A 27367-nucleotide genomic window follows, 5' to 3' on the forward strand; every position below is an offset into this window, starting at 1 on the left:
GACTTCTTATGCCTTTCCAGGGTAAGCATGTTTGCTGCTTAACACACTGTAGGTTAAACTTTCAGAACACAAGGTTAGTACAAATGATGGCTTACAACTGTCCTAATATTGTCAAGATTTCAGATTTCTTTGCAGCAGAGATTATCATGGTTGTTCTAATGAGACAGCCCTGACAAACACATAATTATAGTGTGTGTATGTGAGTGTACTATTTTAATCAAGTCACACTCCAAAGGGATCTTATACTAAAATTGCTTACAAGTAATACCCATTGGCTTGTCTACTCTTTGACACCCTTAGCTTAGTGCTTTGACCCACAGTATACGAAAAGCTGGTTACTAATATCTAGTCTACATCATTTTCAGTTTAGTTCCACTTATGAACAATCTCCATAAGATGGAGTCAACCCAGTCATTGTTTATTTATACTGAGACCATGCAGCTTGGGAAAAAAAAAACTGTGCACATGTTATATGTATATCCAGTTGACTTTTTTTTTCTTTCAGGCAAGCTTTACAATAATTGTATAGTATCTGAAGCTTTGTCTGCTGGAGCAGTATGTCAGAATCTTTTGGCATTATTATGCGCTGCCTCATAATTCCTTGCACCTAAGCTAGATAGGATAAAATATGGATTCTTGTGCAACTAAGTGTATTTAAAAAAAAAAACAGCAAGTTGACCAAAAAAAAAAAAAGTAGAAAAACAATTTTCTTAGATTTGCTGTCAAACAAGCATTATATATTATTGGTATATATATATTATAGTGTGAATAGTCCCAATAGGACAGACATGCTTGTTATTTAGTTGATCCACTTTGATCCTATAAACCATACCAATTAACATTGCATATATCTATTACAGATTGGAAATGCATCATTATGTTATTTAATCTTATACCCCTTTTTTGACACCATATGCACATCATGAGATGCCTAAACAGAACAACAAACAGCTATTTTATTGGGTTATTTAAAAACATAAAATGCAAATGATAAGGTTAAAGTTGTGTATAAAATCTTAAAGGGACACTGAACCCCATTTTTTTCTTTTGTGATTCAGATAGAGCATGCAATTTTAAGAAACTTTCTCAATGACTTCCTATTATCAAATTGCCTTCGTTCTCTTGCTATCTTTATTTGAAAAAGACGACATATAAGTTTTTTTTGGTTCAGTACTCTGGACAGCAGTTTTTATTGGTGGATGAATTTATCCACCAATCAGCAAGAACAACTCAGGTTGTTCACCAAAAATGGGCCGGCATCTAAACTTACATTCTTGCATTTCAAATAAAGATACTAAGAGAATGAAGAAAATTTGATAATAGGAGTAAATTAGAAAGCTTAAAATGTCATGCTCTATCTGAATCACAAAAAAAAAAAAAAATTGGGTTCAGTGTCTCTTTAACTCCAATTTTAAATTGTACTTTCAAACTTCAGTCTTGGGAATTGCGCTTTTAATTATACTGAATGGTCATATATTCAGAAGCAACATTTATGAAGTAGCCGGGTGGGTGCAGATTAATACTTTGTACCATCCTACTATTTATAAATATTACTTAAATGGACCGTCTACTTCAAAAATGTTTATTGTTTAAAAAGATAGATAATCCCTTTATTACATTTTTCCCAGTTTTGTATAACCAAAACTATTAAATTAATATACTTTTTACCTCTGTGATTACCTTGTAGCTAAGCCTCTTAAGACTGCCCCCTTATTTCAGTTCTTTTGACAGACTTCATTTTAGCCAATCAGTGCTGACTCATAAATAACTCCACGGGACTGAGCACAATGATATCTATATGGCACATATGAACTAGTGCTGTCTAGCTGTGAAAAACTGTCAAAATGCACTGATATACGAGGCTTAGAAATAAGCATATGAGCCTACCTAGTTTTAGCTTTCAACAAAGAATACCAAAAGAACAAGGCAAATGTGATGATAAAAGTAAATTGGAAAGTTGTCTATAATTGCATGCCCTATCAGATCCATGAATGTTTCATTATGACTAAACTGTTCCTTTAAGCTTTTCAAAGCATGAATTCAATTTAGTCAGGTTGTGTGCCCATAAATTAGGTCCTGGGGAGAAAATGGGTGTTTCTACTAGACATGATTATATATTTATTATTAACTATTTAATCGAATAAGGAAGTTTCCGCATCAGATGGTTCAGACCCCGGAAATATCAGAACAGAAGTGCAGATGTTTTGAGTTGCACATCCGGTGTCAGAACTATGCAAATGCTGGAAAAGTAGGAACATCATTTTTCGTTTGGAAACCATATAAAAAATATATGCACATATCTAGTTATCAAAGTCATCACTTTCACTGGCGTGATAGCTTTAACAAATGTAGATATTTTTTTGTCGTTTAACTAATAAAATGAACTTCTCCTAGCAGTTTGGGTGATTTCTATAGATTTTACCTTTATGTTTTGAAGTAAGGCGGTTCTGAGGAATGGTTTATCACCTCTTTGTTGAGATAACAAGAGGTTTCAAAGCCATTAAGAAATTATGGGCTAGATTACAAGTGGAGCGCTAATTTATCGCGCTGGTGCCATAAAAACAGGCTAATTTGCCTGTTTACGGGCGAACAATAAATAACGAGCCTTTACAAGTAGCTGGTTAATGCTACCGTGAGCTTGCAGCAGCAATTAGCGCTCTGAAAATTAACCAGAGATCAGATCTCTGGTTAATTTCAAAATGTCCCCCAATTTGCCCCAAGTGTAGTGTGGTTATTTAAAATAAAAAAAATTAATTTTTTTTTTAAGTAACTGCAAGAAGCAATGATGAGAGCTTAAACTGAGCGTTTGTGGGGTGTTATAAAAAAAAAGCACAGAAAAGTGCTTTACATTGCGATCTACGGGGACGATGTTATTCCTAGAAATATAAATGTATATGCTTATATAAATATATATGTACTGTATGTGTTAATGTGTGTATATGTATGAGAACGAGGCTCCCATTGGAACCTATGGAAGCGCACTCTTGTGAGCTCAAAGCTTCCCTGCAATGCGAAAGCGAGGTCGCGTTCTCATTGTGCTCAACTTATAATACCAGTGTATGCAAATAAGCAGTATATGGCCCAGGGCCACATAAGTGAGTTGCCATATTTCTTTGATTTATGTCAGTAAATGTAGCCTATTTTTGTAGTAGTAACTGATTTGTTATAACTTATGTCATCTCTGCAAGCAATTTATTCCATAATAATAGGTGTTGGCAACAAAACGTGTTGGCATCACAATATAAATAAAGAGAAAAATACACTTCAAAAAAAGAGATTTTGAGATAAAAGATATCATACAAACGAAGCTGGAAAGTCAGTTGCTTACCATGCCTAGCGGCATTCACTAACAGACAACAATTATAGCTGTATTCACCCCTGCATGATATACCTTTAACACGGTATTTATTTTTCCATTTAACCAATTTTAATGTTGTTATAAAATTCTGAGAAATTATAGGCTTTCTATGTCATGTTAAGTATTCAATTGGGAAAAATGATTTTGCATTCCGAGTACAAAATACATTTGAGTCTTTTCCCAGAAGAACTTTGGCCTGACCTGTAGCTGGCAATGCCTCTGTAATCTGTTTAGGAAAGTGCCATTATTACTCAGACTTTTAAGGTGGTACTGTGGCATTTTATGAAGATAAGAAATGTTTTAAAGATTACAGATAATTTATCGTCAATGAAATTCCTGGCATATGCACATTTTCAAGACAAAAAACATCACATACATCATAAAACCAATATGTTGTGTTACATCAATCAGCATTCTTGGCCATTTATTCTTTCAGAAAAAAAACAAAACATTTTTTGTTACTGTAATAAATGATAAAAAAAATAAATACTTAAAGATACATTGATTTACCAACTGTCAATATTATAACATATAATTGACTGGTGGTTATATAGCATTGTGCCACTTGGTTGGAGCAGATAGAAACGTCACCTTCCCCTTATATAACAACCTTTTCTTATTGCGTTCTTTGCCATTCTTAGGTTAACAATAGAAACGCAGAACCCTTCTCTCACCTGAATTAATAGTTTGGGAATTATTTACCTTAAAGGGACAGTATACACCAGTTTTCATTTAACTGCATGTGATAGACACTACTATAAAGAATAATATGCACAGATACTGATATAAAAATCCAGTATAAAACTGTTTAAAAACCTAATTAGAAGCTTCCAGTTTAGCTCTGTTTAAAAGATTACTGGAACACCCACAGCAAGTGGGAAATATCAGACACTTCCCCTACCCCTTCCTTGGCATATGAAAAGACCCTTTACACAAACAGAAACTACAAGTTTGATGTAAAGCATTAAAGGGACAAAATACTCATATGCAAAATCACTTGAAACTAATGCAGTATAATTGTAAAAAGCTGACAGGAAAATATCACCTGAGCATCTCTATGTAAAAACATAATTTATGCTTACCTGATAAATTCCTTTCTTCTGTTGTGTGATCAGTCCACGGGTCATCATTACTTCTGGGATATAACTCCTCCCCAACAGGAAATGCAAGAGGATTCACCCAGCAGAGCTGCATATAGCTCCTCCCCTCTACGTCAGTCCCAGTCATTCGACCAAGAATTAACGAGAAAGGAGTAACCAAGGGTGAAGTGGTGACTGGAGTATAATTTAAAAGATATTTACCTGCCTTAAAACAGGGCGGGCCGTGGACTGATCACACAACAGAAGAAAGGAATTTATCAGGTAAGCATAAATTATGTTTTCTTCTGTTATGTGTGATCAGTCCACGGGTCATCATTACTTCTGGGATACCAATACCAAAGCAAAAGTACACGGATGACGGGAGGGATAGGCAGGCTCATTATATAGAAGGAACCACTGCCTGAAGAACCTTTCTCCCAAAAATAGCCTCCGAAGAAGCAAAAGTGTCAAATTTGTAAACTTTGGAAAAAGTATGAAGCGAAGACCAAGTTGCAGCCTTGCAAATCTGTTCAACAGAGGCCTCATTCTTAAAGGCCCAAGTGGAAGCCACAGCTCTAGTGGAGTGAGCTGTAATTCTTTCAGGAGGCTGCTGTCCAGCAGTCTCATAGGCTAAACGTATTATGCTACGAAGCCAAAAAGAGAGAGAGGTAGCAGAAGCTTTTTGACCTCTCCTCTGTCCAGAGTAAACGACAAACAAGGAAGAAGTTTGGCGAAAATCTTTAGTTGCCTGCAAGTAGAACTTGAGGGCACGAACTACATCCAGATTGTGTAGAAGACGTTCCTTCTTTGAAGAAGGATTTGGACACAAGGATGGTACAACAATCTCTTGATTGATGTTCCTGTTAGTGACTACCTTAGGTAAGAACCCAGGTTTAGTACGCAGAACTACCTTGTCTGAGTGAAAAATCAGATAAGGGGAATCACAATGTAAGGCTGATAACTCAGAGACTCTTCGAGCCGAGGAAATAGCCATTAAAAACAGAACTTTCCAAGATAACATTTTTATATCAATGGAATGAAGGGGTTCAAACGGAACACCCTGTAAAACGTTAAGAACTAAGTTTAAACTCCATGGTGGAGCAACAGCTTTAAATACAGGCTTGATCCTAGCTAAAGCCTGACAAAAGGACTGGACGTCTGGATTTTCTGACAGACGTCTGTGTAACAAGATGGACAGAGCTGAAATCTGTCCCTTTAATGAACTAGCTGATAAACCCTTTTCTAAACCTTCTTGTAGAAAAGACAATATCCTAGCGATCCTAACCTTACTCCAGGAGTAACCTTTGGATTCGCACCAGTATAGGTATTTCCGCCATATTTTATGGTAAATCCTTCTGGTAACAGGCTTCCTAGCCTGAATCAGGGTATCAATAACCGACTCAGAAAAACCACGTTTTGATAAAATCAAGCGTTCAATTTCCAAGCAGTCAGCTTCAGAGAAGTTAGATTTTGATGTTTGAATGGACCCTGTATCAGAAGGTCCTGTCTTAGAGGTAGAGACCAAGGCGGACAGGATGACATGTCCACCAGATCTGCATACCAAGTCCTGCGTGGCCATGCAGGTGCTATTAGAATTACTGATGCTCTCTCCTGTTTGATTTTGGCAATCAATCGAGGAAGCAGCGGGAAGGGTGGAAACACATAAGCCATCCTGAAGTTCCAAGGTGCTGTCAAAGCATCTATCAGAACTGCTCCCGGATCCCTGGATCTGGACCCGTAGCGAGGAAGTTTGGCGTTCTGGCGAGACGCCATGAGATCTATCTCTGGTTTGCCCCAACGTCGAAGTATTTGGGCAAAGATCTCCGGATGAAGTTCCCACTCCCCCGGATGAAAAGTCTGGCGACTCAAGAAATCCGCCTCCCAGTTCTCCACTCCCGGGATGTGGATTGCTGACAGGTGGCAAGAGTGAGACTCTGCCCAGCGAATTATCTTTGATACTTCCATCATTGCTAGGGAGCTTCTTGTCCCTCCCTGATGGTTGATGTAAGCTACAGTCGTGATGTTGTCCGACTGAAACCTGATGAACCCCCGAGTTGTTAACTGGGGCCAAGCCAGAAGGGCATTGAGAACTGCTCTCAATTCCAGAATGTTTATTGGAAGGAGACTCTCCTCCTGATTCCATAGTCCCTGAGCCTTCAGAGAATTCCAGACAGCGCCCCAACCTAGTAGGCTGGCGTCTGTTGTTACAATTGTCCAGTCTGGCCTGCTGAATGGCATCCCCCTGGACAGGTGTGGCCGATGAAGCCACCATAGAAGAGAATTTCTGGTCTCTTGATTCAGATTCAGAGTAGGGGACAAATCTGAGTAATCCCCATTCCACTGACTTAGCATGCATAATTGCAGCGGTCTGAGGTGTAGACGTGCAAAAGGTACTATGTCCATTGCCGCTACCATTAAGCCGATCACCTCCATGCATTGAGCTACTGACGGGTGTTGAATGGAATGAAGGACGCGGCATGCATTTTGAAGCTTTGTTAACCTGTCTTCTGTCAGGTAAATCTTCATTTCTACAGAATCTATCAGAGTCCCCAAGAATGGAACTCTTGTGAGAGGAAAAAGAGAACTCTTCTTTTCGTTCACCTTCCATCCATGCGACCTTAGAAATGCCAGAACTAACTCTGTATGAGACTTGGCAGCTTGAAAGCTTGAAGCTTGTATTAGAATGTCGTCTAGGTACGGAGCTACCGAAATCCCTCGCGGTCTTAGTACCGCTAGAAGGGCACCCAGAACCTTTGTGAAGATTCTTGGAGCCGTAGCCAGTCCGAATGGAAGAGCTACAAACTGGTAGTGCCTGTCTAAGAAGGCAAACCTTAGGTACCGGTGATGATCTTTGTGGATCGGTATGTGAAGGTAAGCATCCTTTAAATCCACTGTGGTCATGTACTGACCCTCTTGGATCATGGGTAAGATTGTCCGAATAGTTTCCATTTTGAACGATGGAACTCTTAGGAATTTGTTTAGAATCTTTAAATCTAAGATTGGCCTGAAAGTTCCCTCTTTTTTGGGAACCACAAACAGGTTTGAGTAGAACCCTTGTCCTTGTTCCGACCGTGGAACCGGATGGATCACTCCCATTAATAACAGATCTTGTACGCAGCGTAGAAACGCTTCTTTCTTTATCTGGTTTGTTGACAACCTTGAGAGATGAAATCTCCCTCTTGGGGGAGATAATTTGAAGTCTAGAAGGTATCCCTGAGATATGATCTCTAGAGCCCAGGGATCCTGAACATCTCTTGCCCAGGCCTGGGCAAAGAGAGAGAGTCTGCCCCCCACTAGATCCGGTCCCGGATCGGGGGCTCTCGGTTCATGCTGTCTTTGGGGCAGCAGCAGGTTTCCTGGCCTGCTTGCTCTTGTTCCAGGACTGGTTAGGCTTCCAGCCTTGCCTGTAACGAGCAACAGCTCCTTCCTGTTTTGGTGCAGTGGAGGTTGATGCTGCTCCTGTTTTGAAATTCCGAAAGGGACGAAAATTAGACTGTCTAGCCTTAGCTTTGGCTTTGTCTTGAGGTAGGGCGTGGCCCTTACCACCTGTAATGTCAGCGATAATTTCTTTCAAACCGGGCCCAAATAAAGACTGCCCCTTGAAAGGTATATTAAGTAATTTGGACTTAGAAGTCACATCAGCTGACCAGGATTTTAGCCACAGCGCCCTACGTGCCTGTATGGCGAATCCTGAGTTCTTAGCCGTGAGTTTAGTTAAATGTACTACGGCCTCCGAAATGAAAGAATTAGCTAGTTTAAGGACTCTAAGCCTGTCCGTAATGTCGTCTAGCGTAGATGAACTAAGGTTCTCTTCCAGCGACTCAATCCAAAATGCTGCCGCAGCCGTAATCGGCGCGATACATGCAAGGGGTTGTAATATAAAACCTTGTTGAACAAACATTTTCTTAAGGTAACCCTCTAACTTTTTATCCATTGGATCTGAAAAAGCACAGCTATCCTCCACCGGGATAGTGGTACGCTTAGCTAAAGTAGAAACTGCTCCCTCCACCTTAGGGACCGTTTGCCATAAGTCCCGTGTGGTGGCGTCTATTGGAAACATCTTTCTAAATATTGGAGGGGGTGAGAACGGCACACCGGGTCTATCCCACTCCTTAGTAACAATTTCAGTTAGTCTCTTAGGTATAGGAAAAACGTCAGTACTCGCCGGTACCGCAAAGTATTTATCCAACCTACACAGTTTCTCTGGTATTGCAACGGTGTTACAATCGTTAAGAGCTGCTAAGACCTCCCCTAGTAATACACGGAGGTTCTCCAATTTAAATTTAAAATTTGAAATATCTGAGTCCAATTTGTTTGGATCAGAACCGTCACCCACAGAATGAAGCTCTCCGTCCTCATGCTCCGCGAGCTGTGACGCAGTATCAGACATGGCCCTAGCATTGTCAGCGCACTCTGTTCTCACCCCAGAGTGATCACGCTTGCCTCTTAGTTCTGGTAATTTAGACAAAACTTCAGTCATAACAGTAGCCATATCTTGTAATGTTATCTGTAATGGCCGCCCAGATGTACTAGGCGCCATAATATCACGCACCTCCCGGGCGGGAGATGCAGGTACTGCCGCGTGAGGCGAGTTAGTCGGCATAACTCTCCCCTCGCTGTTTGGTGAAATTTGTTCACATTGTACAGATTGACTTTTATTTAAAGTAGCATCAATACAGTTAGTACATAAATTTCTATTGGGCTCCACCTTGGCATTGGAACAAATGACACAGATATCTTCCTCTGAGTCAGACATGTTTAACACACTAGCAAAAAACTTACAACTTGGTTATAATCTTTTTTAGCAAAAAAATACTGTGCCTCAAAGAGGTACTAAACGATTAAATAACAGTTGAAATAATGAACTGAAAAACAGTTATAGCATCAAACTTTAAAACAACACAACTCTTAGCAAAGGTTTGTTCCCATTAGTAAAATAACAATAATTAAATTTGACATAAAAAGTACAAAGCAACGTTTTTATGCACAGTCACTATAAGAATTCTCACAGCTCTGCTGAGAGAAGTTACCTCCCTTCAAAGAAGTTTGAAGACCCCTGAGATCTGTCAGAGATGAACCGGATCATGCAGGAAAAATAAAAGTGACTGACTGGAATTTTTTGATGCGTAGTAAAGAGCGCCAAAAACGGCCCCTCCCTCTCCCACACAGCAGTGAAGAGAAACGAAACTGTCACAATTACAAGCAAAAAACTGCCAAGTGGAAAATAATGCCCAAATATCTATTCACACAGTACCTCAGCAATGTAAACGATTCTACATTCCAGCAAAAACGTTTAACATGATAAATAGTTATTAAAAGTATTAGTGACCTTTAGCAGAGTAGTTCCGGTGAAATACCATCCCCAGAATACTGAAGTGTATACATACATGTCATTTTAACGGTATGGCAGGATTTTCTCATCAATTCCATTCAGAAAATAAAAACTGCTACATACCTCAATGCAGATTCATCTGCCCGCTGTCCCCTGATCTGAAGCCTTTACCTCCCTCAGATGGCCGAGAACAGCAATATGATCTTAACTACTCCGGTTAAAATCATAGTAAAAAACTCTGGCAGATTCTTCCTCAAACTCTGCCAGAGAAGTAATAACACGCTCCGGTGCTATTGTAAAATAACAAACTTTTGATTGAAGTCATAAAAACTAAGTATAATCACCATAGTCCTCTCACACATCCTATCTAGTCGTTGGGTGCAAGAGAATGACTGGGACTGACGTAGAGGGGAGGAGCTATATGCAGCTCTGCTGGGTGAATCCTCTTGCATTTCCTGTTGGGGAGGAGTTATATCCCAGAAGTAATGATGACCCGTGGACTGATCACACATAACAGAAGAAAATAGAAGATATTTTACCTCACAACTTCCTCAGCTAAGCAGAGTAAGTTCTGTGTAAAAAGTTATACTCAGCTGCTACCCAGCTGCAGGTTAAAAAAAAATAAAAATGAAGAAATGAACAGCAGCCAATCAGCATTAGCAGTGCTGAGGTCATGAACTATTTTACTGTGATCTCATGAGATTTGACTTAACTCTCATGAGACTTCCTTACATTGAATAGGGAAATAAGATGAGTGTGCACATAAGCTCGCTCCTTCCGCTGTCCCGGGACAGACATACTGATTTGCTGCTTAGAAGTCCTTTGCAATGGGATGTGGCTACTGAGGAATTTTTGAGGTAAAATATCTTTCTTTTTTACATAGAGATGTTCAGGTGATATTTTCTAGTCAGCTTTTTACAGCTATGCTGCATCACTTTCAAGTGTTTAAACATTTGGGTATTATGGCCCTTTAAGTGCAAAACGAGGAAGGGGCCGATGTCTCAATGGCACTAATTGCAGTAATGATTTGCAAACCACTGTGTCCAACTTCATAAATAAAAACACATAGTACATCTAATATCATTTCTATTGTCCAACAGACATTCACACATAAGCTTAACTGTAGATACAATTTTACTCCAAAATGCAGCACAACTGCAGTGAAAACTTAATATTTATTATAAATGCTTAAAGCCACATGAGGAATGTACGCTCATACACGTCAGGCCATTATCAATGTCTTCTTTTAGGTGTTACACGCCATACGGTAGTTACTCAAAGATTATTTTTCTCTGTTTCTACCTACACCAGGAAGATTTGAAAGAGTACATCTTATGTGTAATCATGTTTAGCCCTATGAAAAGAACCTGAAACCAGCAAGTTCTGTGAACCCAGGTATATTTTCCACTTAGCCCCTTGAGTGCTTAGGCAGATCACACAATATGACTTATTAGTGTCCTCACAATCGGAATATACTAGCCCTACACATTGAGAAAAGCCTATGTGTAAGGGCAGGATGAAGAAAGTGATTGGATGTGGGGGACGAAGGATAGATTTGAGTCAAGTCTAACTCTGAGGCAGCGGACTTGGGGTGATGGGGAGATGGTGATGCCGCCACCGATGATAGAAAAGTCAGAAGTCGGTGTAGAGCTTGAGGGGGGGATTAGAAGGACCTCAGTCTTGGACATGTTAATCTTTAGGTGGTGAGAGGCCATCCAGGAAGAAATACCAGATCAGCAGTCGCTGACATGAGAAAAGACAGAGGGAGAGAGAGTGGGGTTGGAGAGGTAGATCTGGGTGTCATCAGCATAGAGGTGATATTTGAAGTCATAACTGTTGATAAGTTTACCCAGTGAATAAGTATGAATGGAGAAGAGTAGATGACCCAGAACAGATCCTTGAGGTATTCCAACAGACAGAGGCATTGGAAAGGAGTCACTAGCAAATGACAAGGTAAAAGACCTGTGAGAAAGATAAGAGTGAATCCAAGAAAGAGCGGTCACAGAGGCCAAAAGAGCTAAGGGTCTGTAGGAGGAGGGGGTGATCAACTGCTATATGTTATAGATTGTATATTACTCCAACAATTGCTTTGCATATCCACAAAACTCCATAAAATCCTAGACTAAATTAGAGAAGTCATGAATGCAAGGTTACAAAATACAATGGCACAAATTATTTTTGGCATATTTTAATTGTATCCGTAATAAATGAAAATAAACAGTAGATATTAAATAGCATAGCTATACTTACTGGAATAAAATGTGTGTTACAGGTATGACTATCAAACTATAGTAACACGTTGAGTCTTGTAAATATAAAATGACTAGAATGGTCATTGTGCTGACTTGACAAAAACAATGGAATCATTATTTAAAGGGATGGTCTACTTGATTTTGTATTGTTTTAAAAGATAGATAACATTACTACCTATTCTCCAGCTTTCCATAACCAACATTGTTAAATTAAAGGGCCATAATACCCAAATGTTTAAACACTTGAAAGTGATGCAGCATAGCTGTAAAAAGCTGACTAGAAAATATCTCCTGAACATCTCTATGTAAAAAAGAAAGATATTTTACCTCAAAAGTTTCTCAGTAGCCACCTCCCATTGTAAAGGATTTCTAAGCAGCATTTTAGTGTGTTTGTCCTGGGACATCTGAAGGGACTAGCATCGTGCACTCTCATATTATTTCACCAATCAGGTAAAGGAAGCTTACTATGAAATCTCATGAGAGTTAAGTCAAATCTCATGAGATCACAGTAAGAGTTCATGTCCTCAGCACTGCTGATGCTGATTGGCTGCTGTTCATTTCTTCATTTTTTTTTTTTTTACCTGCAGCTGGGAACAGCTGAGTATAACTTTTTACACAGAACTTACTCTGCTGAGCTGAGGAGATTGTGAGGTAAAATATCTTCCTTTTTTACATAGAGATGCTCAGGTGATATTTTCTTGTCAGCTTTTTACAGTTATACTGCATCAGTTTCAAGTGATTTAGCATATGAGTATTATGTCCCTTTAATATAGTTACAACTTCTAAGTTTGCCTGTTTCTATAGAGCCATGTCAAATTATTAGACGGTCAGAAATAGTTATTTTGATATTAATTTCACATTTATTCTTAATAGTGTTGATTGATTTTTTTTTAGTTTTATAACCATTTCTTATTCCATGTTATTTTAGCAACACCTGCAATAGATATTTACTTTTAATTTGAGGTAATATTACTAAAATATTTGGTAAATTAAATGTATATGTTTTTACAGATCGTTAAACAAAAAGTGACTTGTCATTAAAGAAAGTCGGTTAAATTGTTGGCCTGTTAAAGGCAAAAACATGTTGCAGTACAAGATTGCTGAAATTGTATGTGTATCACGTAGTTCTGTAAAGAATATTAAGAACAATTGTGCGGATGATTTGAAACCAAAATGGAAGGGCGCTTGGGGTAGACATTGTGTTACTACACCAAGAACTGACAGAAGTTATTCAAGATATCTGCACTCAAAATGGGAAACTGCCTGTCAGAGTCTTGACTAAACACATTCAGGGAGCAGGCATAAAGGTATCTGAAAGAACTGTTCAGCCACGATTAGCTCAAGAGGACCTGTTAAACAGAAACCCTGTTTGGAAACCATCCCCACAATTAATAATTTTTATTAAAATTCTTTACAAAACTACATGATACACCTACAATTTCGTCAATCTTGTACTGCAACATGTTTTTTGCCTTCACTAGGCCGACAATTTGACAGACTTTCTTCAACAACAAGTCACTTTGTTTACACATCTGTAACAACATATACATTTGTTAATTTACCAAATATTTTAGCAATATTTAGTGCTCATTATTTATTATTTTGTTAGTAACATTTTCCCAATTAACCTTTAAGATTTCATGTTATCTTCATGTCAAATTGGAGAGTAATATTTTATAGAATGTGAAATAAAGGACAAGATGTTAAGAGGACAATTATAATCCAGACTTAGGTTGGAATAGGTCAGTTTTCAATATCTCATGAATAATGGTTTATTTTATTCTATTTAGTATTTTACAAGGTAATTGTTTCTTTTTCGATTACTGTCCTTTTGTATAAAAAAAAAAAAAAAGAAAAAAAAGAACAGCACTTCATAAAAAAAAATGTACAGAAATAATATGTTGATGAATGCACAAACTAGGATACAAATAGAGAAACAGGGAAGCTAAAAACCCTAACAGCTAAACAATATAAAAACAACTAAAGCCGTGGCAAGGATGTATATTGAGCAGGACTAGACCACTGAATAACCTTCAGGGCATATAAGAGAACAGAAACTCCAAATAGGAAAATATTGCTAGAACAGCAACACCTTAGCTATATCCTTAACCTTATAGGGACAGTCTACTTGAAAATTGGTATTGTTTAAAAAGATAATCTCTTTATTACCTAATCCCAACTATATTAATACGGTTTTTACCTCAATGATTACCTGTATCTAAGCCCCTGCAGACTGCCCCTTATCTCAGTGCTTTTTACTTTATTGAAATTTTAGCCAATCAGTGCTGGTTCTTGCATAACCATTATCATTGTCATGGGAACAAGCACAATGTTATCTCCCTGGCACACATGAACTAGCACTGTCTTGCAAGATTTAAAAAGCTAATAAAAAGCACTGAAATAAGAGGCGGCCGGCAGGGGCTTAGAAACAGACAGAGTTTATAAAAGTATAATAATATAGCAAGGTTGGTTATCCAATAAAAATAATCAAGTGGACTGTCCCTTTAAAAGGTCACTATAAATCTTTGAATGAGGAGACCTTGTTATTTGCACAGTCACAAACCAATTATACTGATGAATAAAAAAACATTGTGATCAGTCTCTGTATAATTTCCTACTGCTGCAGAGACTTGGTTACCTGCTGACAGGGATACGCTTATGTTTTGCTTTGTCTTTATACTGATGCCCAGCTGGCCTCAGGCAAACAAAGCATACGTCAGCACGTGGCCAGCAGGAAGTTACAGTGCACAAGATTATCAGTGCAAAAAAATAAAAGCTCTGGAGGGCTCATGCTGCCATACCCCAAATAGGTGAAAACAGAACTAAAGCTCACAGTAAATGGTAAGAGGAAGGGAAGGAGGACTACAATACTTCTACCTAGTAGTCTATATACACGTGAGTTACAAGATTCTTATCACAATAATATGGGAGAAAAGAGTGTGTCAATTATAAAGCAATTATATAATGTCATAAGGAACAGCTCAAACCATATATAAATTAGTGTAACAATTATAATAACACTAATTGCTCTTCTAAGAATAACAACTTCCACAGTAAAGCAATAAAAGCTCTAATTACAAATCACCATGGGTTTTATTAATATACTGTTTAGGGTGTGTTCTTTTGTTAGTCTAATTTATTCCAAGCATTTAAGAAATCAGCAAATAAGGCTTAAAGGTACAGTATACACCAATTTTCATATAACTGCATGTAATAGACACTACTATAAAGAAGAATATACACAGATACTGATATAAAAATCCAGTATAAAACCTTTTAAAAACTTACTTAGAAACTCCCAGTTTAGCACTGTTGCTGAGGTTTGGCTTGGACACCCAGTGAAAGGGGCTGGAAAAACAAAAACAGCAGACACTCCCCCTCCCCCGCATAAAAAAGACAGATAACATAAACAAGAGCAAGCAGGAGTCTGTAAACCCATGTATACATCTGTCACTGTGGGGCTTGGTTAGGGGTCTAAAAATCAGCACAATGTTATAAAAAATCAGCAAAACTATACACTGTTATAAAAACACTCCCAGATGGGCTATATATCTATAAATTATCTACAAAACATTTATGCAAAGAAAAATCTAGTGTATAATGTCCCTTTAAGGAGAGCAGACATATGCTGTACAATTGCCTAGATGTCAGGGTTTTACAAGGGAACAGTTTAGCCTTGCTGATAAATAGATGGAGTATAAATGTTATAATTCTTAAACGGATAACATATACCAGTACATTCATTTTGCCTAATATCCTAAGGAAGACTGGGTCGTTCTGGTGACACAAATCTCATCTCTCACCTTGTTGTCTTGTGTAACAAGGATGCTTGCTCCACCAGGCTTTAAGGGAACTTCCTCCATCGCTCCAAATACGTCTGTTTCAACAGAGAAAGTAAGTTCTAGTCCCAGGTCACTAATATCATTATCTAAAATCCACTGCAAGTTCTTTGCATACTCTGGGTCAATGGAAGCCACATCTTGATAATTTACTGGGATACCTGCAAAATTAAAGCAAGTAAATGTTTGCTTAGAGATTACTTTGTGAACATTTTTCACATTTGATTACTTCTTGTAAAAGACTGCCCTCTACTGCCGAACTGGAAGAATTCAAGGCAGCTAAAGAAATGTTAACAAAAAGGTTCCAGGTACAAATGACAACCTTAATATTGCTTATTGTAGGGATGTGTGAACGAGTTCTGGGAAAGGGGACCTGATCATATACATTTATAAATTCTGATTTAACTTACATAGTCTAGAAAATGAATTCTGCTTATACAGAGCAGGGTGTTCATGGGTAGACAGTGACACACACCACACGTTGCTTGGTTTTCAGTACAGGAACATCAGTTAACATTAAATGGTTGCAGGAACAACATGCTCCATATTATTTTACAACAGCAGAAATGCTGTATTTCTTTGGATTTTGAATTGTAGAATACTTGTTAGATGCATTTTGCAATGTACTTGTTTCTGCAAAAGGCTTCTGTATAACTGCTAGGCTAACTGTTAGTATTTATTTCCTGCTCCAGCTCTAACTACTGTCCTGCAAAACACACCAGCAGCACTCATAGTATGAGCAGGAGGCATCGATAGATGATAGACACATATGCACCTAGATTACCACATGCACGAGCATGGTGCTGATCTAAGGGTTTACTCGTGCACTGATTGGTAGACACAATCTATGCTAAGTGCAAGGAGCATACCAACCAATCAGCTGTGATTAAACTCTGACCTGCACCCAGCGTGAGCACATGCAGAAAGTTTCTGCCCTGAAAATAAAACAAAAGCAATTATTTTTCCCAACACCTCTTAACCGTAGCTGCTGCAAGTTAATATACTAGGGCTGTACATTAACATTTATGTCCCTTTAAAGGGAGATTAAACAATTTTTTTTCTTTCATGATTCACATAGAGCACTGGCTTTCAAACCAGTCCTTGGGCCTCCCTATCCGGCCACATTTTGAGGATATTTGATCTAGAGCACAGGTGAGATAATCTGCTGATTAGTAAACCTGGTTATTTTACCTGCTCTCATCCAAGGTAATCCTGAAAACCTGGCCTGTTGGGGAGGTCTGAGGACAGGTTTGAAAACCAGTGACATAGATCATACAATGTTAAACAATGTTTACTACTATTATCCTTTGTTGAAGGGGCAGTAATTTACTACTGGGAGGTAGCTGAACAAATTGGGTTAGCCAATAACAAGAGGCATATATGTGCAGCCACCAATCAGCAGCTATCTCACAGGAGTGTATTGCTGCTTAAGAGCCTACCTGGGTATGCTTTTCCACATAGGACACCAAGCGAACAAAAGCAACAGAAGAAAACGGAATGCTCTATCTGAATCATGAAAGTTTTGTTTTGACTGTCCCTTTAAGAGTCTATATAATGTTTTTATATTAAGCATCAGTTTAAAGATGGATGGATCCTTCCTAGATATACAGTTGTAATGCGCTGCAACGCGTGTTTCTGGGTTTACAAAGCTTCCATACTAATATTTCACAGAAATTGCTTTTGTTTTAATGCAAATAATATCCTTCAATACAAAAACATTCAGGTAAATTACACACATCTTGTCGTAGATAAGCGGTAACATTATCTGTTAGAATAAACTGAAGATGAAACATAGCTTTTTATTCAATGATGGAAGTGCTTATCAAGCTGAGAAAAATGTTCCCTCTTAATGAATAAATCTCACCTAATAAGTTAGCATGAAGTGATAATCTGACTAGAAATACGATCTGCAGATTACGTCTGTTTGGTGAATCAGACTCAGGAATAACAATAAAACACAGAGCTTATGTTTCTGGGCTGTCACTGTGATAGTTATACTGATAAAAATAATCATACCGAGGATGTGCTTGTAAAAGGACCTTGTAAAATAAATATTAACGAGTTGTCGATGGTAGAGAGCTAAACCCAAGATTTGTCCTGCAAATCTGAAGTAGTTCAAATGGTCTGGATTAACTGATGAGTTGCTGTTCGGCTGAAAAGTTGTACCTATAAAATGGGGAAAAAAGGTAATTTAATTATGAGAAACCTACATCGAACTATAACCAATCCCCCTGTACACTACACGCATGAACGCACGCACCTTTAACTAAGCAAGATGTGTAAACTTAAAAAACGAAATTTATGCTTACCTGATAAATCTATTTATTTATGGGCATGGAGAGTCCTCAATTTCATTCCAATTACTAGTGGGATATTCAACTCCTGGCGAGCAGGAGGAGGCAAAGAGCACCACATCACAGCTGTTAAGTGTCACTTCCCTTATCCATAACCCCAGTCATTCGACCGAAGGGAAATGGAAAAAGAAGATAACACAAGTGTATAGAGGTGCCTGAGGTTTCTACAAAAAAAACTGCCGTCTTTAATTTAAATAAGGGTGGGTCGTGGACTCTCCATGCCCGGAAAGAAATTTATCAGGTAAGCATAAATTTTGTTTAATTTCCTATGGCATGGAGAGTCCACGATTTCATTCCATTTACTAGTGGGAAACAAGACCCAAGCTAGAGGACACAGAATGAAAGGGAAGGAGAACAAGACAGGCGGACCTAAACAGAAGGCACCATCACTTGAACTTTTCTCCCATAGGAAGCATCAGCCAAGGCAAACGTATCAAATTTGTAGAATTTGGAAAAGGTATGCAAAGAGGAACAAGTGGCCACTTTGCAAATTTGCTCAACAGATGCTTCATTTTTGAAAGCCCAGGAAGAATAGACAGCCCTAGTGGAATGAGCCGTAATTTTCTCAGGAGGCTGCTGTCCAGCTGTCTCATAAGCTAACTGGATAACACTTCTCAACCAGAGAGAAAGAGTAGTAGAAGTGGCCATCTGACCCTTATGCTTACCAGAGAAAACAATGAACAGGGCAGAAGATTGCCAAAAATCTTTAGTAGCTTGCAGGTAAAATTTTAGAGCACACACAAAATCCAGGTTATGCAAAAGACGTTTCTTCTGGGAAGGATTGGGACAAAAAGAAGGAACAACAATTTCCTGATTAATATTGCGATCCGAAACTACTTTAGGAAGAAATCCCAGTTTAGTACGAAGAACTGCCTTATCCACATGAAAAATAAGGTAAGGGGAATCGCGCTGAAGAGCCGAAAGCTCAGAAACAATTTAATATCAGAAGAATGCATCGACTCAAACGGAGCCTGTTGCAAAACTTTAAGAACAAGATTAGGGCCCCAAGGAGGAGCAACAGGTTTAAACACAGGCCTGATTTTGACCAGGGCATGAACAAAAGATTGAACATCTGGCAGATCTGCCAGATGTCTGTGCAAAAGAATGGACAGTGCAGAAATCTGTGAGAGATCTGAGTGGTCTCCGTTCCATTGACTGAGCATGCATAGCTGTAGAGGTCTCAGATGGAACCGAGCAAATGGAATGATGTCCATGGAAGAAACCATCAGACCAATCACCTTCATGCATTGAGCCACTGATGAATGGATAGAAGACGGAAGAGACTGGCAAGAAGCAAGAACTTTTGATTTCCTGACATCTGGCAGAAAAATTTTCATGGATAGAGAATCTATAATTGTTCCCAAGAAACACATTTTTAGAATCATTATTGAATTGTACCAATGCATATAAACTTTATAATAACGCAATAAATTGTTTTTGTATTATAAATATTGTAGTCTTCTGGATATTCTGTTACAATTCTAGGTATCTTAGGCTTTGTTTAGCGCCCTCCTAAATACTTTTTATACACTTGCAGCTACACAGCATAGTGGAAACTGTGTTGTTTAGGGGTGGTTTGATACGAATTTCGTTCAGTGCTTTTACTAGTTTAAGTGTTTCCCAAGAAACCCACTCTGGTATCTGGAACTAGGGAACTCTTTTCCAGATTCACTTTCCACCCGTGGGAACATAGAATAGACAACAGCATCTCTGAATGAGATATTGCTAGCTGAAAAGATGACACTTGAACCAAGATGTCATCCAGGTAAGGCGCCACCGCTATTCCCTGAGATCTGACCACCGCCAAAAAAGCCCCTAGAAACTTTGTAAAGATTCAAGGAGCTGTACCAAGGCCAAAAGGAAGGGCAACAAACTGGAAATGCTTGTCCAGAAATGCAAACCTCAGAAACTGGTGATGTTCCCTGTAAATGGGAACATGAAGATACGCGTTCTTCAGATCTATGGTTGTCATGAACTGACCCTCTTGGACCAAGGGAATAATGGAACCAATAGTTTCCATTTTGAAGTACGGAACCTTGAGGAATTTGTTGAGACACATTAGGTACAGGATGGAACGGAAAGTTCCCTCCTTTTTAGGAACCACAAAGAGATTTGAATAAAATCCTTGACCCTGTTCCTCTACGGGAACTGGAACAATCACTCCCAGGGAAGATAGGTTATTTACACAGTTTAAGAAGGCCTCTCTCTTTATCTGGTTTGCAGATAACCTTGACAGGATAAATCTGCCCCGGGGGGGGGGGGGGGCAAGACTTGAATCCTATTCTGTATTCTTGAGATATTATCTCCACTGCCCAAGGATCTGGGATATCGTGAATACAAGCCTGACGAAAAAAGGAAAGCCTGACGAAAAAAGGAAAGCCTGACGAAAAAAGGAAAGCCTGCCTCCCACTTGATCCGGAAATGGACCGGGGGTGGCCCCTTCATGCTAATTTAGAATCAGCTGAAGACTTCTTGACTTGTTTCCACTTATTCCATGGCTGACTAGACCTCCAAGGAGGTCCTGGGTTGCTCCGGCTCGGAAGAGGAAAACTTTTGTCCCTTGAAGTTACGAAAGGAACAAAAATTAGAATTAGGTCTTTTCTTCTTGTCCTGAGGTAGGAAAGATCCCTTTCCAATGAGAATTTCGGAAATGATCTCAGCCAGACCAGGACCAAATAAAGTCTTGCCTTTAAAAGGTAAAGACAGAAGTTTGGATTTGGATAATACATCCGCAGACCAAGATACTAACCATAGAGCTAAGCGAGTTAGAACTGCAAGGCTAGAAATCTTAGCTCCCAGTCTAACCCCTTGCATGTTGGCATCACAGATAAAAGTATTAGCTAACTTAATTGCCTTTATCCTATCCTGGATCTCCTCTATAGTGGTCTCTTCTGAAATAAGGTCAGACAAGGCATCGCACCAATAAGATGCTGCTTCTGCAACCGTAGCAATACTTGCAACTGGTTGCCACTGTAGTCCCTGATGTATGTACATCTTCCTTAAGTAAGCCTCCAGCTTCTTATCCATGGGAACCTTGAAAGAACAACTATCCAAAATTTAGTTCTCTTGGCTAGGGTAGAGATAGCTCCCTCTACCTTGGGCACTGTACGCCACGAGTCACATATAGAGTCTGCAACAGGAAACATCTTTTTAAAAACAGGGAACGGGGAAAAAGGAATCCCTGAGCAATAATTTCAGACAAATGGTCTGAAAAAAAAAATTTCCACAGATGAAGGAACATCATACACTCTGTTTAGTTTACTAGACTTTTAAGGGAACTCAGCGACATAGGAGTTGGAATCGTCCAAAGTAGCAAGGACTTCCTTCAAAAGTAACCCGGAGGTGTTCTAGTTTAAATCTAAAATTAACCTTCTCTGAATCTGGAGATTTTTCCACTATAGAGTCAGAGTCTGAGATCTCGCCCTCAGAAGCCACTGAGGTATCACCATCATCAGATAACAGAGAGACTGACTAAGGCAGTCTTAGCGGAGTCAGAACCCTTACTGAGAGAAATATTTTTAGATTTCCTCTTCCTCTTACCAGAAACGGGAAAGGCTGATAATGCTGCAGAAACCATAGAAGTTATCTGCGTGGCAAAATCCCCTGGTAAATAAACACCCCCAGGAGGATGCTGAGAGGAAGCGTAGGGCACTGCATGTGAAACAGCTAAGGCTTGGGATGTTTGAGGAGAAAGATGAGGCATGTCATGAACAACATTATCCTGAGAGACATATTGCTCAAAAGGGTTAAATTTATCTCTAGACCTTAGTGTTTTAGATAATAATTAACAAAATTGCACAGGAGGAACAATCTGAGCCTCCAAGCAAAGTAAACATTTTTCAAAAGTAACAGGTAAATCTTGTTCTGTGTCCATAACAACAGAATTAATTCCCACTACAATTAATTTATTCCACCTCCCGTCCCCCAGTACGATATACTAAGTTTTTACAGAAGTCTTTACTTAACAAAAAATGTATTAGGCTATTCAGAAAAAAACCTCTATAACCTCATTCTGACTGACGAGTCTTACCACACCGGGACCAGGAGGAGCCACTAGTAATGAAAAAAATATTCTTTAGTAATGAGAAGAATCCTTTCCTTCCCCACAGACGATCTGATCGTCAAAATGCCAACCACTATTTAAGCTGAAAGGTGAACAAAGCTCTGCTCTTCAAGATGACTGTAAAAGACGGAAGAGCGGAGAGTCATGTGATCGGACCAGATAAAAAGAAACTGTGCCACTAGTAATAAAAGCATACGTTTCTGAAGCGATCCGTTAAACAAAATAAGGGACCAAATAAAGTTTAACTATGTCCCTTGATGCTTGATAAAAGAATAATAAAATGTATAACACCCCTCATTAACCCATTAGCCAGTCTCACGAATCCTCAATTAAAGGGTAAAATCATTAACCCCTTATGTCATTTAAATAAATACAATATACAAAAATGGGCCTGCAATGCTGCCCAGATAAAATCACTGAATAAAGGGATAAATTATGTCCCAAAATGTAATCCACCTGAGGCATTAACTTCTAAAGTGCTGTCCTTCAGTACCTAGAAGGCAAAAGCACTTACATGTGGATCCAGCTGCAGGGCAGGAACAGCTTCTTAGGTGTGACAGATACTCCACTCTCTGCCAGGGACATGTAGAAAAATAAAAAAACAGAGTAACCAACCCTGGTTTTCTATAAACGGGTAGCAATGGTGTTAGAATTAAAGCAAAGACCACTTTGCCACCTTCTAACTGCTAAAAGCCACCATTACTCTTACTAAAGAGATTGAGAGATTGACATGGACACAGCTCTACCCCAATCCTTGCTTGCAGGGAAAAGTACCCATTAAAGGATTAAATATCTTCAGACACATCTTCGCAGGTCATGCCAATGATAGAGACAAAGAATGACTGGGGATTATGGGTAAGGGAAGTGACACTTAACAGCTCTGTTGGGGTGCTGTTTGCCTCCTCCTGCTGGCCAGGAGTTGAATATCCCACTAGTAATTGGAAAGAAATAGAGAGTATTCAGTATTCCATGAAACTTGTATGTTTACTATAAATACTAATGTACTAGTGAAAACATTTAACAGGGCATGAAACCCTAAAAAAATATTTCCTGTTTCAGATAGAGAATAAGATTTTAAATAATTGCACAATTTACTGCTATTATCTAATTTGCTTTATTCTCTTGGTATCCTTTGTTGAACAGCAATGCACATAGGTGAGCCAATAACATAAGGTATATATATATACATCCACCAATCAGCAGCTCCTAAGCCTATCTAGGTATGCTTTAAAACAAAAGAGAATTAAACAAATTTTATAATAGAAGTAAATTGGAAAGTTGTTTAAAATAACATGCTTTATCTGAATTGTGAAAGAAAATATTTGAGTTTCATGTCCCTTTAAGTTTTTATGACCAGGAAAGAAGTCGGGAACTCTTAATTGCTGTTGGAGGTTCAATGAACTGTCATCTAAAAGACTTTATTTTTCACATAAAAAATATCCAGTGTTTCACATGATAGAACTTTAAAACTTCCTCGTTCCCTTTATATCTATTTATATTATAACTAATTTGAGGTTGGTGATCAAGTTGCAGGCTTCCTAGAGTACAGCATGTTTTTTTAGACAGATTGCCTTCTGTTACTGGGTGTTCAACTCCATCACAAGGATTAAACAAGAAGCCAAAGGTGCACTCCAATTCTGCTTCAGATGAAGGTATAGCAAGTGACTGGATCATACCTGTGTATGTGTACTACTGATTAGCTTAGCAGCTGTATCCTCATCTGGAGTAGTACAGAAAGAAAACTATGTATTAAGCTTAACAGTGGTTAAAAACATAGTAAAAAAAAGAACTTTGTTTAATAAATGCTCTAATGATATACTATGTCCCTTTAACTCTTTTCTATCCAAAGGGACACTGCAATTTAAAATGTGTTTACCTAATAATTTGTTATACCTACTTTAGAGTATTAAATGTATGATAAATTGCCCATTCATGTTTATTTTTATATTTGAAATAGCTGGTTTTGCACAAAACCAGTTGTTCTCAAGGACATAAGCATACAAATGCAGACCTGCTAATACTATCTATGTCTAAACATACCTGGGTATTAAAAGGGGGATCATTTTGTAGTACAATCTCTCTTTTACTTGGTTTTGTTACATACTAAAAAATGAAAACATAAATTCCCATTCCAATGCTTCTGTATTTCTGTGCATTAGAAATAAATGGGTTTTCAGTGGGTGTTTAAATTTAAAGACATTCCATTCATTTGAAATCCCCACATAAAGCCTTTTGTAGGAAGCTTTCAAATACACTTGTGGTGCATTAACACATTCTATAGGTATTTTAACACTGTAAACCAATCAAAAAACACCTTTCCAGCAGTTTATTGCATACATTTTTAACTTAACTTATTCTGAGAAGCAGTTCTTGGCTATTTGCATGACTCAAAGTTTTGATTCCCAGTTCACAAGTCAATAAAGCACAGTTGTTTCCAAGATTAATTATTTATACATAAAAAGTATTTGAAACTCTGAAATACATTAAAAAGGTAACTAAAACCAAATGTTTTCTTTCATAATTTAGATAGAGCATGCAATTTTAAGCAACTTTTTAATTTATTCCTATTATAAAATTTTCTTCGTTCTCTTGCTATCTTTTTTTTAAAAGCAGGAATGTAAAGCATTTTTTACCATTTTAGGTTCAGAACTCTGGATAGCGTTTGCTGATTGTTGGCTACATTCAGCCAACCAATAAGCAAGCGTAACCCAGGTTCTGAACGAAAAATGGGCCGGCTCCTAAACTTTACATTCCTGCTTTTTAAATAGAGATAGCAAGAGAACGAAAAACAATTGATAATAGGAGTAAAAAAAAAAGAAAGAAAAAAAAAATCACATTAGCTTGCATACAATGAGTTTGAATGGAAATTCTAAAAGATCAGAATGAAGTCCATAAGCATGTGGGGAATTCTAAAAACTTGACAAATTGTTTATTCACCGATTCCTAAAAAAACAAATGTGGATAGTACTGAAAATGTAAACAAGCCAATATGCACATAAAAATGACTGACATTTAGATAATAATCATCAAATGATGCTATATTTCCCACATTTCTTGGAAACCATGGAGGCTGAATTAAAGGAATAGTAAACACCAAAAATGTTATTGTTTAAAAAACATAATTTATGCTTACCTGATAAATTTATTTCTCTTGTAGTGTATTCAGTCCACAGGTCATCCATTACTTATGGGATATATTCCCTTCCCAACGGGAAGTTGCAAGAGGATCACCCAAGCAGAGCTGCTATATAGCTCCTCCCCTCACATGTCATATCCAGTCATTCGACCGAAACAAGACAAGAAAGGAGAAACCATAGGGTGCAGTAGTGACTGGAGTTTTAATTAAATTTTAGATCTGCCTTAAAAAGACAGGGCGGGCCGTGGACTGAATACACTACAAGAGAAATAAATTTATCAGGTAAGCATAAATTATGTTTTCTCTTGTTAAGTGTATTCAGTCCACGGGTCATCCATTACTTATGGGATACCAATACCAAAGCCAAAGTACACGGATGATGGGAGGGACAAGGCAGGAACTTAAACGGAAGGAATCACTGCCTGAAGAACCTTTCTCCCAAAAACAGCCTCCGAAGAAGCAAAAGTGTCAAATTTTGAAAATTTTGAAAAAGTGTGAAGCGAAGACCAAGTTGCAGCCTTGCAAATCTGTTCAACAGAGGCCTCATTCTTAAAGGCCCAGGTGGAAGCCACAGCTCTAGTGGAATGAGCTGTAATTCTTTCAGGGGGCTGCTGTCCAGCAGTCTCATAGGCTAAACGTATTATGCTACGAAGCCAAAAGGAGAGAGAGGTGGCCGAAGCTTTTTGACCTCTCCTCTGACCAGAGTACACGACAAACAGGGAAGAAGTTTGACGAAAATCTTTAGTTGCCTGTAAATAGAACTTCAGGGCACGGACTACGTCCAGATTATGCAAAAGTCGTTCCTTCTTTGAAGAAGGATTAGGACATAATGATGGAACAACAATCTCCTGATTGATATTCCTGTTAGAAACTACCTTAGATAAAAACCCAGGTTTAGTACGCAGAACTACCTTGTCTGAATGGAAAATCAGATAAGGAGAATCACAATGTAAGGCCGATAACTCAGAGACTCTTCGAGCCGAGGAAATAGCCATCAAAAACAGAACTTTGCAAGATAAAAGCTTAATATCAATGGAATGAAGGGGTTCAAACGGAACCCCTTGAAGAACTTTAAGAACCAAGTTTAAGCTCCACGGAGGAGCAACAGTCTTAAACACAGGCTTAATCCTAGCCAAAGCCTGACAAAAAGCCTGGACGTCTGGAACTTCTGCCAGACGTTTGTGTAAGAGAATAGACAGAGCAGAAATCTGTCCCTTTAACGAACTAGCAGATAAGCCCTTTTCTAAACCCTCTTGTAGAAAGGACAATATCCTAGGAATCCTAACCCTACTCCATGAGTAACCCTTGGATTCGCACCAATATAAATATTTACGCCATATCTTATGGTAAATTTTTCTGGTAACAGGCTTCCGTGCCTGTATTAAGGTATCAATAACTGACTCCGAGAAGCCACGCTTTGATAGGATCAAGCGTTCAATCTCCATGCAGTCAGCCTCAGAGAAATTAGATTTGGATGTTTGAAAGGACCTTGTATTAGAAGGTCCTGCCTCAGAGGTAGAGACCATGGTGGACAGGACGACATGTCCACTAGGTCTGCATACCAGGTCCTGCGTGGCCACGCAGGCGATATCAGAATCACCGATGCTCTCTCCTGTTTGATCTTGGCAATCAGTCGAGGTAGCATCGGAAATGGAGGAAACACATAAGCCATGTTGAAGACCCAAGGGGCTGTCAGAGCATCTATCAGCGCCGCACCCGGGTCCCTGGACCTGGATCCGTAACAAGGAAGCTTGGCGTTCTGGCGAGACGCCATGAGATCCAGATCTGGTTTGCCCCAACGATGAATCAGTTGAGCGAAGACCTCCGGATGAAGTTCCCACTCCCCCGGATGAAAAGTCTGGCGACTTAGAAAATCCGCCTCCCAGTTCTCCACGCCTGGGATGTAGATCGCTGACAGGTGGCAAGAGTGAGACTCTGCCCAGCGAATTATCTT

The 27367-nt window shown here is 38.7% G+C and overlaps 1 protein-coding gene across 2 annotated transcripts in view; it reads right to left on the reverse strand.

The window, feature by feature from the left end:
• Positions 1-27367, reverse strand: part of HACE1 (HECT domain and ankyrin repeat containing E3 ubiquitin protein ligase 1) — a 338264-nt gene that overhangs the window by 93431 nt on the left and 217466 nt on the right. For both annotated transcript variants that reach the window (XM_053710580.1, XM_053710579.1), the window contains exons 18-19: positions 17877-18026; positions 15825-16021 (exon numbers count right to left, since the gene is read on the reverse strand). In XM_053710580.1, coding sequence (XP_053566555.1) covers positions 15825-16021; positions 17877-18026 — 347 coding nt within the window. The remainder of the gene's footprint in view (positions 1-15824; positions 16022-17876; positions 18027-27367) is intronic.

The sequence above is a fragment of the Bombina bombina genome, chromosome 4 (assembly GCF_027579735.1).
Source record: "Bombina bombina isolate aBomBom1 chromosome 4, aBomBom1.pri, whole genome shotgun sequence".
In the NCBI taxonomy this organism is placed as follows: Eukaryota; Metazoa; Chordata; class Amphibia; order Anura; family Bombinatoridae; genus Bombina; species Bombina bombina.